The 15,217-nt window shown below is 43.0% G+C and overlaps 3 protein-coding genes across 3 annotated transcripts; 2 read left to right on the forward strand and 1 right to left on the reverse strand.

Annotated features, from left to right (window-relative positions):
- Positions 1-47: 47 nt before the first annotated feature.
- dcaf7 (ddb1 and cul4 associated factor 7) lies at positions 48-3,489 on the reverse strand. The gene is made up of 7 exons (XM_076085776.1): positions 3,116-3,489; positions 2,686-2,844; positions 2,266-2,377; positions 2,063-2,181; positions 1,755-1,964; positions 1,414-1,531; positions 48-1,188 (listed from the first exon to the last, which is right to left on the reverse strand). The coding sequence occupies exons 1-7, from the start codon at positions 3,251-3,253 to the stop codon at positions 1,016-1,018; spliced, it is 1,029 nt and encodes a 342-aa protein (XP_075941891.1). The 5' UTR covers positions 3,254-3,489; the 3' UTR covers positions 48-1,015.
- Positions 3,490-6,488: 2,999 nt separating this feature from the next.
- Positions 6,489-9,864, forward strand: angptl6 (angiopoietin-like 6). The gene is made up of 6 exons (XM_076080112.1): positions 6,489-7,116; positions 7,204-7,341; positions 7,429-7,630; positions 8,607-8,800; positions 9,227-9,497; positions 9,580-9,864. The coding sequence occupies exons 1-6, from the start codon at positions 6,598-6,600 to the stop codon at positions 9,762-9,764; spliced, it is 1,509 nt and encodes a 502-aa protein (XP_075936227.1). The 5' UTR covers positions 6,489-6,597; the 3' UTR covers positions 9,765-9,864.
- Positions 9,865-10,108: 244 nt separating this feature from the next.
- Positions 10,109-15,116, forward strand: LOC142944710 (intercellular adhesion molecule 1). The gene is made up of 10 exons (XM_076085778.1): positions 10,109-10,343; positions 11,412-11,675; positions 11,766-12,086; positions 12,193-12,492; positions 12,624-12,872; positions 13,064-13,390; positions 13,484-13,717; positions 13,812-14,048; positions 14,158-14,424; positions 14,573-15,116. The coding sequence occupies exons 1-10, from the start codon at positions 10,292-10,294 to the stop codon at positions 14,764-14,766; spliced, it is 2,445 nt and encodes an 814-aa protein (XP_075941893.1). The 5' UTR covers positions 10,109-10,291; the 3' UTR covers positions 14,767-15,116.
- The last annotated feature ends 101 nt before the right edge of the window (positions 15,117-15,217 follow it).

Genomic DNA, 15,217 nt, shown 5'->3' on the forward strand with positions numbered 1-15,217 from the left:
AACGCTTTCTGTAAATCATTTGCTACTTCACAAAACAAAGCAATATGTCAAGTTTGTTCCTAGGACATGAAGGAATACAATTTATTAGAGCAAATTCATTAATAAACTTTATGAAAAAGCTACAACACGAACACTTGTCTTACCAACATCTCTAGTTGATATATTTATATGTATGTACATTTTTTGCCTTGTAATGGCATGCTACAAGGACGTGACCCTTTAATTATTGGAAACGACAAAAAGAGAGGCAGACTCGGTCAGGAAGTTGGTTCACGCTCCGCCCATTTTCACAACTTTAAACAAAAGAAAATGCAGCTTTCAAAGCACAATCTCCTACAATTAAAGAAGAGAAGAAGAAGGGAGTTCATAGGGCTGAACGACATTGCTCTGGTAGGTTCTGAGTGTTGCTGTACATGGCCGCCTCACAGCCAAACTAAAACACACCATATGAAGACAGACGATACAAATCCCTCTCAGGTCATCTGACAATTTAGAAAAGTTTCATCGGTCACAAGTTTGAGCCTCGATCATTCGGTGGGAGTAAACAGGACAAACACCCGTTTGAAAAATCTTACACAAGAAGGCTCCCACGTATTCCTAGAGAGGTCATCTTCTGCCACCTCCAGCAGTTTGCATCAACCTTTACAACTCGAAAAGATGAAGCACACGCCATCTAAACCCTTCATGATAATCTCACAGCTGGCTGAAGTGACACCACGAAGTATAAAAATCGGATTTTCATAGACAGCTGCTCAGATTTCAAAGCTTCTGAACACTACCTTGTGAGCCAAAAAATAAATAAGAGCTTAATACTTTTAATAGAAGAACAACACAGTAAAGAGAAACTGTAAACCGGGCCATTGTGGGGTAGGTGTGCGATACTCCAAAACACGTTCAGAAAGTTCACTCGTGACCTCATCCTCGTCTTGAAAGCAGTGGGACGAAGGCTAAAAATCAAGTCCAGAAACTCTGAAACAGGAAGGAGCTTCTCTTCTTCGTATAAGTGTTCGTGGCTTCAGACACGCAGGATCTCCAAGCAGTTGTTGTAGCAGATGGCGATCCAGTCCGGCTGCGTGGACGCCCACTGCACGTTGTTGATCTCCCCTTCGGCAGTGTAGGCCAGGATGGGATCCTCAATGGCTCGTGGCATCTGCTGGATGTCCCAGATCAGAGCCTGGTGGTCGTCGGCTAAGGAAATAAGACACACAAAGAAGACATTAACGGAGCTATTTCAGACTGAGAAAGCAGGGTAATGCGGCTGATTACAGATAAAGTTAAGCCTTAAGGTCCCTTTACAGTACGAGTTTGTGCCGTTTCAAACGAAAGTTAGCAATAGTCAGAGAAATGCGTCTTTGCTAGCATCTGTTTTTTAATCCCCCTCTACTATATCCCACAATCTGTCGGGGCCTTCACCTGCAGTGCAGATGTGACACGACGAGTGGGGGGCCCAGGCGATGCCGTTGACACAAGCGCGATGGTTGTTTAGCCGAGCCACCGGAGTGCAAGGCACACGTACATCCAGGATGACGACCTATCACATAAAACAGTAACGTGAAACATTGGTTAAGTGTCAACAAACAAATAGTTCATGTTTTTATGCTTACGGTTCTAGAAAAGGTTCTTCTCACGTCAGAAACAACAACACAATCCTTTCTAAATCAATTTAAAAAAAGCTTCTCTGGCTTACCAATGTTTCATTTTCAAAGCAGAAAACATGGCTACCGACAGGCTGAGAGAATCTACAGCAAACTGACCTCCATGCCGTCCATGGCCATTGTGGCCAAGTAGTTGGGGTCCTGCTTGTTCCAGCAAAGGCGGAGCAGCGGGTGGTGCTGGGGGTCCTCGTAGATGATGGTACTGTGCTCCAGGTGCCGGAGGTCAAACATGCGGACGGATCCATCGGCTCCCACAGAGGCAAACATATCTCGACCACCGCCCGCACGGCTGAACGCGATGTCATACACCTGCACAGACACACAAAGACGTCGATTGAAATATTCTTTTTTTTTTTTTGGGCTGTGTAGACACAGGGCTGCGTTTTACAGCAAAGACACCCACGCACCTCTTTGTCATGAGCAATCAGCTGGGTCTTCACATGGCCAGACACCAGGTTAACTCGTCCTAACACCTGGCCCGTCTCCAACCCCCAGATAGTGCAGGTGGTGTCAATGCTTGAAGTACCTGCAGGATGAACCAACATGTTAAACTTGCAATAAAGACCAATTGATATCCCCCTCACTATCTATTATATAGTAGAGTCCTTACCCAGCAGATTAGGATCAACTTCATTCCAGTCAAAGGATGTGAGGGGAGCACAGAAGTCTGAGTTCTTGTTGTTGTTCAGCAAACATTCAAGACGCGTTTCTGTGTCGCTGACCTGCGACATCAATCCAAAAGAATTTGGCCAGTGAGGAGACTTCTTCAAACAACTACTATGTTCATGTCAATGTGAGCATTTCACAGCTAAAGTAGTAAACAAACCGATGTTACCCCCGCAGCACTGACTAGTTTGTGTTTAAACTACTGTTGAGAATGATTCATAACCGACAGATACAGAAGACCTTTTTGAAGAGCAGTCATAGACGACTGTAGTCCCCATGGCCAGGCAGTCAAGGGGTAACTGTACTTAGCATACAAACAACAGCTACATCACCAGACTTATCCTGTAAGATCAAACATCCTAACCCTCCAAATGCGCAGGTAGTCCCCACTGGTGGCCATCAGGTCCGGGTAAACCCCCTTAGTGTCCGGGATCCACATGATCTTGGTCGTGGGGTACGGGTGGTCAAATGTGTTCCTGCTGAGGAACTCTGAGCTCTCTTCTTCCAGACCCACCAGCTGGACCTGGACCCAGGAGCAAACACACACATCATGGATTACTGTTGACATGACTATGAGGCTAGAAATAGCATTAGCTATATATGGTGTTACTGTGGGATAGCACGGTTACAGACACACAGACACGCGCGCAGACTATTTACACGTGTACTCTTGTGTTACTGTGGAATAACAACAAAACAGACTAGTGATTGTATGCCTTGGTGCTGCGCAGGACAAGTAGCATTAGCATTAGCTCGCTGACGTTAAGCTGATGAATGGTGACCACACTACGCACCTTGTTGTTGTATTCCTCCACAAAGCTCCCAAGTGCCAGTCGAAAGCGTTTGTCTGGTCGGACGCTCCAGCTCATCGCGTATACCGTCCATGGTGCCTCGTATTTGTAGATTTCTTTTCTTTTGCCGTGAAGCGACATCCTCCCCGAACTGCAGCTGTTGTTAGCCGACACGCTAGCGAAATAAGTAGTCGCGCGAGCCAACTGCCGCCCTTTACTTTGACTTGCAGTCACTAATATCAGCAGGTGTGGTGGTAATGACCATTTAATTACGTTAATCTTGTTTTGGAGCAAGATTTCTCACCACTTTACTTAACAAAGAGTGACATTTCTCGTCATGACCTAAAGCGCTGTCAAGTCCAACAAAACCCATGTGACTTCTGGTAATTGTTTTCAAAATAAAAGCAGATTCGTCTTCTTTTTATTTTATTAAAAGCAAATTATTGTTAAAATCTCATTTTAATAAATGGTACGGTCTTATTATTCCTCGTTTAAGAATCATTGTGGGCAAGATTGACAGCTGATTTTTTATATATGTAATCTATATAAATAGAATCATGCGAACTGATTCATTTGTTTTTGAACTAATGTTTTTGTTAAGTAATTGTTATCGGTCCATCTAGAATCCACACATCCATCCATAGACCCTCAGATCCTTATTCCTACCAGATCCAGTCGTCTTCTACCCAGATCATGTTCCTGTACTTTTTAACTGTCAGGACCAGACAACAAATAATGTTATAATGTTGATGATCCATTCTGTTCATGTGTGATTGCTTCGGTGTGTTTACTTTATTCTGAAATATATTATTTCACGGAAGGTTTTAATGTTGCAGTTCCTGCATTGTTGCATTGTGACCACTAGATGGACTCAGACACCAGTACACCTTCATCTCCAACTACCGTCGAGGAAGGTACTAACGCCTCAGGTAAAACTTTGTGATAACTTTGTGCTATTACTTCAGAAGAATAGCAGTCAGTGAGCATTGTAATATTACACTGGGGGAAAGACTTCTGCACTGCTGCATATGGCCACACCTCCTGCCCGTGTTTGGTCAATAAATACCTTTGTTACAGTGTGTTACAGGTGCTAAGGAGCTACCTGTATCCCAGCTTGCACCTCTAAACAAAACTGAACAGATCTGTGTTGAATGCATAAATATTATTATAATATCATATGATACAAAGACGAAGTACATTAATAGCAAACTAAATAAATGAGGAGATGGACATAGAAATAAATAAGCAGAGTAAGAAAACAATAATACACAAAAGCCTGTACTGTGGAGGCTATGTATTTATTCGGTCATTTCTATATGGAGGCCTATAGTTTTTGGCCACATATAAATGCTTTTAGTTATTTTTTGTACATTTTTTTTATTATCTCCCATTGGTCCACATAAAACAGCACCAATATATTAATTACATTATACATGGCTGCAATATGACAACACAAAACATTATTCTACAAGATAAACATTAACCTATATATAGTGCAGCAGTTTCAATTATTGTTGTTGTTGTCCAGTTCACGAGAGGGAAAGAGAGTTGTCTGTATCTTTATTCCAGAGAGCAGAAAGACAACTGTAACACAAAACTAAAACGTTTGTTTTATTTTAGAGAACAGGAGCAATTGAAATGGCAGGATGTAATTAACTCCAGCAAGTAGCTGGCAGCAAAGCAACACCAGCAGCTGCTGAGGAACCACAAAGAGGAATATAATTTCAGGTGTCACGCTTGCCCCCCATCATTGAAGGATCTTTGACAGTCCTGCAGTTTTGTCAGTAGTAGATATTACAGGAGGACAACTGCTACAATATCAAAGATATCATCTCAAACGTGTTTACTGGCAACACTGCTGACCACAGAGAATGGTGTAATCACTGCTTCACAAAACAGCTGTGATAGCATTTCAAAGGTCAAAAGTGCATGCTGTTAATTTTTTTTTGCGATCTGGTTGCACGATCTGTCCCCACCCAAAAACTTGATGATTCTTTATATCACAGATTGGGTGTGACCGTCAGTGCAACAAAATAGAACAACATTTAATGCATCGAATAGTCTGCAGTCTGCTGCGGTCTCTGTAGGTTAAAAGTTGCAAGCCGTTCTTTATCTCTAAGTGGTATGACTCCAATAAATGAAAGTTTAAACAAATTTCCATTTTATGATACTTTGTACTTGTACTTTACTACATTTTGGTGGCACACATTGTACTTTTGATCACATTTCAGTTATCTGACAGCAACAGTTACTTTGTGAATTAAGATTTTACATATAAACTACATACGATCATAATATCTGAAATAATGCATTGTTATGGATTAAAGTACTAAAACCAGCAGTATAGAAAATAAACGGTAAATTAGCATCACAAAACTAATACCGTTTCTAGCTTTTCAAATGTGAGCATATGATGTTTTTCTTTGTCCTATTTGATGATTTTTGGACTGTTGGTCGGACAAAACAAGACGAGGACGCCCTCTTAGCGTTTGTCATTATTTTATGACATTTCATAGAATGAACAAAACCATCAATGACAACAACCATTAGTTGCAGCCCTTGCGTAAATCACTGCATTTGAACCCCACACTATCAGCTCCTTGTAGGATAAAGTCTGAGGCAGGATAGAAGGTTGATGGCCGAGGGAGGAGACATCCAGCTAAACAGCAGGTACTGGGAGGCGGCGTCATTTGGATGGTTTGTAATTAGTTGTCTCCCTCTTCACAGATGCTGACACAGAACCTCCGGAGAAGTAAAGGTAGATTAGCTGCTTACAAAACGCGGGTTCACGTCAACATTCACGGAGGACCACTGACGACTTTTAATTTGGAAGAAGCATCTTGTGACTCTTCCTGATCCTTGAACATGTGATTTTTTTTGAAAGAAATGCGTAAGCCTTTATTTAATCTTTGTTTCATCTGTGCATCCTGGGAGCTGCAGCTACACACTGGAGCAGAACAAAGACATCCTGAACACTTTTCAGCTGCTGCGGTGAGTCAATACATAGTCCACTTCAATGTAGACCAAAATCTACTCATCCAAAGTTGCACTTGGCAAAATAACTAATAACTAGCTAGTTAAATCATTATAAAACCCAGAAATGGTTGTTAAATTCAGAAAAAAATATTTCTTTGAAGTGTAGACTTATAGTTTTGGTACCAGTGAGAAAGTTATGGAGGAGATTATTGTGTCAGATATTACCGATATTTACCTATTTGTGTGTTTATGGTGTTGACCGTGGCTGTTGTGTCTGGATGTGGAGCTAACTCCTCTGTTGACCGTGAGATGGAAGTGTGTTGACTCTGGCAGGTTGATGTTGACTGTTGTCCTTTTAGTGTTGACCTGCTAATAAATTCCAGCCAGGGGGAAATGTGTGTATACAAAGAAACATCTGGTGAACAGTCAAGACCCACAACACACTGTTTCCCTTTGAATACAAAGTTTATGTCTTTGTGTCAGTTGTTATTGCTGTGGTAATTCTAATCATGTCCTCTCCTCCGCTACCAGGGTATCCTCAGAAGTTTAACACATTCATGGAGAAGACACTGACAATAGGTCTGACTCTTTTCTTAACACTCTGTGTGGACATACCAGGAGCTGGAGGAAGGAAGGACGGGGCTCATGGCGAGGACACTCAGAAGGGTTCATCGCGATCTTCAGACACGAAAGGAGGCCGTTGCTCCTACACTTTCATTGTTCCACAGCAAAAACTGACAGGTGCGCTGTGTTTGAACACGCAGTCGGCTTCTGCCAACCAGTCGGAGGTGGCAGCGCTGCGGGCGGAGCTCAGACGGCAGCAGGAGCAGCTGGAGAAGCTCCACGGCCAGCTGGAGCAGGAGGGGTCCCTGGCCATGGAGGTAAGAGCCCTGCGCAAAGAGAGTAACAGCATGAATTCTCGCATTGCCGAGCTCTATGCCCAGCTGCTACATGAAGTCATTCACAAGAAAGACCAGGCTTCGGAGCAGCGAAGGGTGGAGAGCATCCTGCTAAATGCTACAACACAGGTGAGCAGAGCGCCGCATCATCTGCGTCTTGTCCTCATCGCTATCGAACTCTTCCTAATGTTTGCTGTGGGTGGTGCGGCATGTCAGGCGCTGCAGGTGTCCAGTAACTACAGGGAGCTGGAGAAGAAATATGGAGCCCTCACCTCCATGTTGAGCTCCCAGAACCAGTTTATAGCTCGTCTGGAGAAGCAGTGCCAGTGCAGGGACTCCACGCAGGCCTCTCTGGTAGGGAACAAACTGTGGCCTGCATGTTGCAAAATTTAGGTTTTAAAACTGGAACTGAGAGTGTTGTTTTTGTGTTGGTCTGGACAGGTGACGACTGAACCACCAAAAAGCCAGTCGAATGTGCATCCTAATTACAGCTCTGACACCAGCGAAATGGCCAATGATGTTCAAAGGGACCAAAGTGCTCTTCCTCCACAACAGGAAAAAGCTGTTGTTTCCCTCCCCACCGCCTCAACCAACTCTCCTACGGACCCTCCATTCATTAGTTTCCCTGTCACAAAGACTCCAGGTACATCAATGCAAAGCACGTCTTAGAGCAGGAGTGCTCGATTAGACTTGAACCTATGTGTATGAGCGCATCAATCTTCTGTCCGAGTTATTTAGCTGCTCCGATAAGCAAAGGCTGAAGGAGTCAGTGACCTGCTGGTAGGAGCCCTATCGCTCTGGGAATGCCTAAACAATGTCAAAAACAGCCAGCAGCTCTTATCAGAAGAGAGAGGACTTTATAATGAAGACTCACTCTTGAACTACAGCATTTGTTGGAGCTTTAAACTACACGGATACCGTGTACTTGCACAACTGGAATGTTTGAAATGACAAATTAGAGGATTTGAGCAGTCTTTCCAACTAGTCAGCAGAACCGAAGTGACTCCACCATGTGTGTGTGTGTGACTCAACTCTTGCTAAAAGGTCTGATGAAAGGCTGTGCATGGACTGCAAATGCTTGTCGGGGATGACCATTAGTCATTCGCGTGGCAGATTGTCCTCCATGTATACATTTTCTCAGTGTAGGTTTCTATGTTCCTCTTATCACTGGGAAACGAGACACTCAACATGTGTTGGGGGGGAAAAATTCTACGGCTCTGAAAAGATAAGCTGGCGTTGCTGTGTATCTGTGATCCTACTGACGCTAACACAAGCAGAATTCCAAAACCACCACAAACCACCCTTGTGATTTTCAAAATTGCCCCCACCGAGTACTTTATCTCTGAACTATCTCTTTAACCAAATCAGATATTTAGGCTATTCTGTGTGATCTTTTTTTGATATTTAATGGAATATTTGTTCACTTCCCTTCACTGAAACTCCTCTGAAACAGTTTGTAGCTCCCCAGGGGAGGCCCGCCTCCCACTTTGAAAACCTCTGCCTTATAGTAAAGAATTTCAAAATGTTATTATAATACGACAACATGTATCTGCATATAGCATGTCTTGTTATGGCTCCTTCCCCCTCACTTGGTTGCATATATTTTTCTCCCCTCTCAGGGCCGTGGCGGGACTGCCAGCATGTGCTGGAATCAGGTGAGACCACCAGCGGGATCTACCTGCTCCGTCCACAGAGTGCCAACCGCCTCCTGCAGGCCTGGTGTGAGCAGAGTCGGGCTCAGGGAGGGTGGACGGTGATCCAAAGGAGACAGGATGGGTCGGTCAACTTCTTCCAGACGTGGGAGCAGTATAAGGTGGCTCTTAGTTTATTAAGTCCAACTGAGGCAGATGGGAATGTCATAAACCAAAGTATTGGACGGAATTTCAATTTAGACCTGATGATGGCACTAGATGGAAAGTCCGGATCACCAATGTTATTACATTTCATCCTGAGGTGGACATGAATGTGTCCTTGCCAAATTCCTGGCAATCCATCTGATAGTTGTTGAGATATTTCCCCAAAATCCAAAACGTCAGATGATCCCTAAAGTCTTTAGGATTCATCCTCTGGAGACCATGAATGCTGTGAACAATTTGTTTTCCAATCCGTCCAGCTAATGTTAAAAATATTTCCCTGGAAAAATGACAACTTTGATCTGCTGCACTAGCGTCAGGGGAAAAAGAACAACACAGGATTAATACTTTTCCTCAGGTTCAACCTGTGTGTTGGTGTGTTACAGCAAGGCTTTGGGAACCTAGACGGAGAGTATTGGCTCGGCCTGGAACACCTCTACTGGCTGACAAAACAGGCCCAATATAAGCTGCGGGTGGCTCTGGAAGACTGGCAGGGCCGGCAGGTGTTTGCAGAGTACGACAGCTTCCACCTTGAACCGGAGAGCGATTGGTACAGACTGCGGTTAGGACAATACCACGGCAATGCAGGGGATTCCCTCTCATGGCACAACAATAAGGCCTTCACCACTCTGGATCGAGACAAGGACAGCTACACGGGTCTGCTCTCCCCCTGGTCCTGTTTGTTAGCTCTCTGTTGACCTTTTCTGTTAATAAGCCTGTTGTTCTGTTGTGTCCCCAGGTAACTGCGCTCACTACCAAAAGGGAGGCTGGTGGTACCACATGTGTGCCCACTCCAATCTGAACGGTGTGTGGTACCGGGGTGGACACTATCGCAGCCGCTACCAGGATGGGGTCTACTGGGCAGAGTTCCACGGAGGGGCCTACTCTCTCAAACGAGTTTCCATGATGATCAAACCCACATAACAGTTGCGTCATGGATATGTTTACTGATGCAGACAGATGTAGAGGGCTTTAAAGAACATGTTTCAGTGTTATCCCTGTACAGTGCTGAGCCAGCTTTAATGAATATTCTGTGTTGACATTTCTGTCCTGTTTTGCAATTTCCTGCCAAAATTTGATGTTTTCCAATTTGCAATGTACTTTTAAATAAAATGATGCCCAATTATATTCTGAATGGTTATTGTTCTGAAGGAATAGAGCAAACTAGAGAGCAAACTGTGTAGCGTAGAGCAAACTGTGGTTTTAGTGACACACAGTTCCGTTTTGCTGGCAGTTTCCTGTTCACCAGGGCGTTGAATTTCCTCCTTGTATACTTTCGTTTCATCACGCTAAGCACGGCTCACTGTCAGCAGCAGGTCGTCACCATCGGGGCCAGCTCTGATCCAGGATTCATCTTGTCCAAGTACTGAAGCTGGACATCTGCTGGACCATCCTGAAACACGCCTCACTTCTTCCATCCACCTCCTCTCTCCCGCACGCTGAAAGCCAGCATGCTGCCTCTCAGGATCTTGGGCCTCCTCGTGCTCATGTTTTCACCGTGTGGTGAGTGATATTGACTCTTTGTAGGAGCTGTGTGTGGGTCTTAAATGTAACACTTTATTCTATGCTGGGGCTATAAAACAAAGTTTAAAAACGGAGGTAGTTTCTCGCTTGCCTATAGCTTCAAAAGCTCCATGTGCTACCGGTGATGGTGATGAGTAAAAGACAGTGGAAAATGTGTACTAGTTACACTGAAAAAAGAAAAATGCTTACCAACTCACTCATTTTTTCAGCTCAATACTTCAATTCAATCTCAAAGATATTGTGTTTGTTTAGTTTGAGTATAACCAGTAAAGTAGAAGTAAAGTTTAAGTAATTATTTGAAGTTGGTTAACAATTTTCTTTTTTCAGTGTAATTATATTTTATACAATGATGTATATCCTTTTGATGAGGTGCTGTTAAGGATAATCTAAAGGAAGTCAAGAAAAATGGAAAATGTGATGTATACATTTTTTTTAAAGAATTAAGTGAAACTGATTTTTTTTTTTAAAGTGACTTCTTTAAATGTAAGTAAAACTTTGAGAAATGAAGCGGCTGAGGGATTATATTGTTTTTGGTAAAAACATCCGCTGTAACGTCTGTGACAGTTGACTTGCGTGTGTGGTGGGTGGAGTCCATTTTGAAAAAAATGAGTATTCGAACAATTTAGCTTGTTAACCATAATCCTGGCAGCGTGGATGTTTTTCCAGACAGTAAATAAACACAAATACCGTCTTTGAAGTTTTGCTTTTTGAAATCCTCAAAAATGCTGCTGATCTCACTATCCCACTCCTTTAAATTACAACCTTCATCATAATATTTTAGCACGAATATAATACAATCATGCTTATTTTTTATGTTTAAAATTAAAACCAATGTATGAATGTATAATGTGTCAGTTTTTAAAAATGTTTTTGAACAGTAGCAAAGTCTGTATGAATACAGATCTGTGATGCAGCGCAGTTATTACTAAAAAAACATGACAGAGTACTGTGAGCTAGAATTCAGCCTTAAACAGTTCCTTAGCCACCAGAGTGCAGCAAAGTCCACTTTTAAAGTGCAATCAAACCATTCCCATTGTCTATCAACAGATGCAGACAGTGGATGCCCCGATGTGCTCAGCCTGGATCCGCCTGAGGTTCTGGCAGAATATGGAGAGTCGGTGACTGTCAGCTGTTCCAGTGCAGAAAATTATCATAATGGGATGTACTGGAGGGTTGGAGACAGAGAATTTCCAGTACAAAATATGGCACTCTGGTCATTTAATCTGACAGATTGGAATGTGACTGCAGAGTGCATATTAAAGCTGAATGACACTCATAACTGCAGCAAAGACCTTAACATCACTGTATACAGTAAGTTTAATTTCAAATGAATAGTTTCTAATGAAAAAAAAAAAAAAACGAAGCAAAAACAATAATCTATATTTCATTTTGTTTTGGTAGAGAATCCAGAGGGCGTCAGTGTGTTTCCTACAATGTATGAACCTGCGGTGGAAGGGAGAGAGCACGTGCTGCAGTGTGATGTCGTCAATGTCGCTCCGGTTCAACACTTGACTGTGACGTGGTACAGAGGCAATGAGACCATCAGGACAGACTATTCCACACACAAAACCAAAAGACTAGTAAGTGAGTCCTTCACTCTGGCAGCCAACTTCAGCAGAGGAAAAAGCGGAACTCAGGTTAGATGTGAGGCCCAGCTGGACTTTGGGCGACATGGATCACAACCTGCTGTTATTTCAAACGTACACACTGTTTTTGTGCACTGTGAGTAAACTCTTGTTTCCAGATACACAGATTGATTCTTTCCTCAAAGTCGTTCTCTATGATGTAAATATTTGAATAAATAAAAAGCCTTTGTTTGCCTCTTCAGATGCCCCTGAGCTCAAGAACAAAACGGAAGATGTCTACATGTACGAGGGTGATAATGTCACCCTGTACTGTGAAGCTGAGGGGAACCCTGCTCCTGCTTTTCATTGGTCACTCGTTGGGGTGAATTTAATGAAGAGCACCAATTACCTCAACATAACTCGAGCAACCAGCGCAATTTACAACTGCACAGCTACCAATAAACTGGGAAGCACAACTAAGCAAATCCACATCCATGTGATGAAAATGAACATAATGGGAGCCCCCGCAGCCATAACCACCCCTGAGCCATCAACACCAAGAAGTAGGCTCCTTTACATTGGCATATAGATATAGAATATGTGTCACTATTATCTTGCTTGATCAACTGTTTTTCTCCCCTTAATGTGCCCCAAAATGAAGCTCTAATGGAATATGCTTACTTTTGAATGGCAGGTTGCCCCCTAGTATTGACGCCTGCTGAAATCGTGGTGAGATTTGGGGATCCGGTCTCAGTTAACTGCAGCACATCGGTCACAGGTGTTTTCAAAATGGGCTGGGAGGCTACTTCTGGGGCCACGAGTTCTACTGATAATGTAATCGCCTGGAAAGCTGCAAAAGTGAAAGAATGGGTCGCAAAACCTTTGTGCTACCTTAATTGGAAAGGTGACCAGTGTTATGTGATGCTGGACATCACCGTTTATAGTGAGTACAACTATACATTATATTCTGTCTGTAAGTGATTATTATTTATAGTACACTTACTGTGCCACTTCAAAAGCAAAGTAAATATGGAAAATATTTCTTGTACAGTTGTGATTGCAATTTCATGGATATCATTATGTTTGTTCCCCCCCCCCCCCCCGACTGATTATTTTCCTTTGCTTTATTTGCAGAGACTCCAGACAATGTGTCAGTCTCTGCGTTGGATCAGGGGCCGATGGTGGCGGGCACAGAGTACCGGCTGAAATGTGACATCTCCAACGTGGCTCCTGTGCAGAAGCTCAAACTGAGGTGGTACCGCGGCAATGAAACTGTGCACACAGAGATGTTTAATGGCACCGCAGAGACCCCAGTGGATGTGTCCTCTACCTTGAGAGTCACACCTGAGAGAGATCACGACGGAGCACTCTTCAGATGCGAGGCTGAGCTGCACCTGGGGCAAAATGGATCAGAGCTCGGCCCTACTGTAACCTCATCACCATACACGGCTGTTGTGCACTGTGAGTTGTCCTCTTATCTATTTATTCTGGTCATGCTTTACACACCTCACTAATATAAAGTTGTGATTCATTTATGCTGATGTTTTATTGCAGATGAACCACTGGTCAAAAATTGCCCAGAAAGTTACGCTGGTGTGGAGCATGAGTTCAGTATTGACAGCTTGTGTGAATTTGATGGGAACCCTCCACCCACAGTTCTGTGGTACTATGAAAAAGAACGGATCAATGCATCTGAGCCCCTCACCAGGACTCAATCAGGAGAGTACACAGCTGCAATTGTAAATAGACTTGGCTCGAGCAACATCTCTGTCTTCATCTCAATCGAATGTGAGTGAATCAGGTCCGTTTGATTGGACATAAGTTTATATTTCCCTTTTTTCGTTCTTTATTCTGAAAAGTATCTTTGATACAATGTTCACAGATCACCCTTCATTTACCTGTGGTAATCGCTACGAGGTCAAAGAGAACGATGTTCCCCAGTGTGAAGCAGCCGGAAGGCCTCCGCCTCGTGTCACCTGGTTTAAAGGAGAGGCGATGGAGGGAGGAAAAGAGGTGGCTGCCCCGAAGCGCTGGACAAAGAATGATCGAGGAACGTACTTACTGAAAGCAACCAACAAACATGGAGAAGCCACACACAGGCTATATGTTGATGTTTTCTGTACGTTTTTATATTTTTGGAATCACATAAAGTGTCTATTGTTTTGTTGACAGTAAATATTAGGGATTATACCATTCCTTCTTCTCAGTTGTCACCCGTCTCCCCACAGATGCCCCTGTGTTCGACGGAAACTACAGTAAGGAGGTGAAAGTGATCCAGGGGGACAATGTGACTTTTAACTGCAGTGCTGATGGCCACCCTCCCCCTGACATGAAGTGGACCTACGGTTCTGAAGCGAATGTGACGGTGACCACCAGGGGGCGCCAGAAGAGTATCACTGTCACAGGAGCCACGTCTACCAATGCTGGCACTTACGTCTGCAATGCCAACAATACAGTTGGGGTTGTGACAAGAACTGTCACACTGGTGGTGAAAGGTATCATTATTGACTATGTGCAGAACACTTATGAAAATATATACAGTGAAGTGGTAGCCGATGTAGCCATAGATAAATAAACACAGCAATGTATGGCACCAAGAAGTGACTTTAAATTCATGTTGTTTTCCTCTTGTTTCTCTTACAGATAGGCCTAAACAAAGTGCAGCGGGTGTCACAGTCATTTGGTGGTTGCTGATTATATTGGCCATCGTCCTCATCCTCATCATCATCGTCTTTGTCCACCGCTCGAAAAAACAAGGACAATATGCTTTTGTCCCAGCCCAAAATCATGATTCAGGTATCCCGATGGCTCCTCAGTCCAACGGGGTGAAAGTTTAGGACATACAGTATATTACTTGCTGAATCAATCAGCTTGGAGAATGAAAACTTAACCAGATGATTGTCATTTGTCCTGCTTGGCAAAAATGACATGTAAATATATTTACATTTTAACTTTGGTATGGTATGTACATCAGCAAAGACAAAAAGGGTGCATTTTATTTTGTATTTGTAGGACTTTAAAGTAACCTAGCTTTTGTTTTTAATTATTAATGTTAATATGCTGTATGTATATTTGGAAACGGTGTACAAACTACTTTGTAATGCTCAATTTTGCATTGTCCTCTTGAAATGTTTGGCACATTAAAGTAACATTGTACAGCTACATAATAAACATAAAGAAAACGAGACAGGGGTGACTGCCATGAATCATTTTGGGAAGAATATTGTAAAAGTCATAATTTGAGAGAAATAATTCAGTCACTAAGAAGTCAGTTAAACCTCATTCATG

This window comes from Anarhichas minor, unplaced genomic scaffold (assembly GCF_050575085.1).
Source record: "Anarhichas minor isolate MPS153535 unplaced genomic scaffold, ASM5057508v1 ptg000007l, whole genome shotgun sequence".
NCBI classification, from domain to species: Eukaryota; Metazoa; Chordata; class Actinopteri; order Perciformes; family Anarhichadidae; genus Anarhichas; species Anarhichas minor.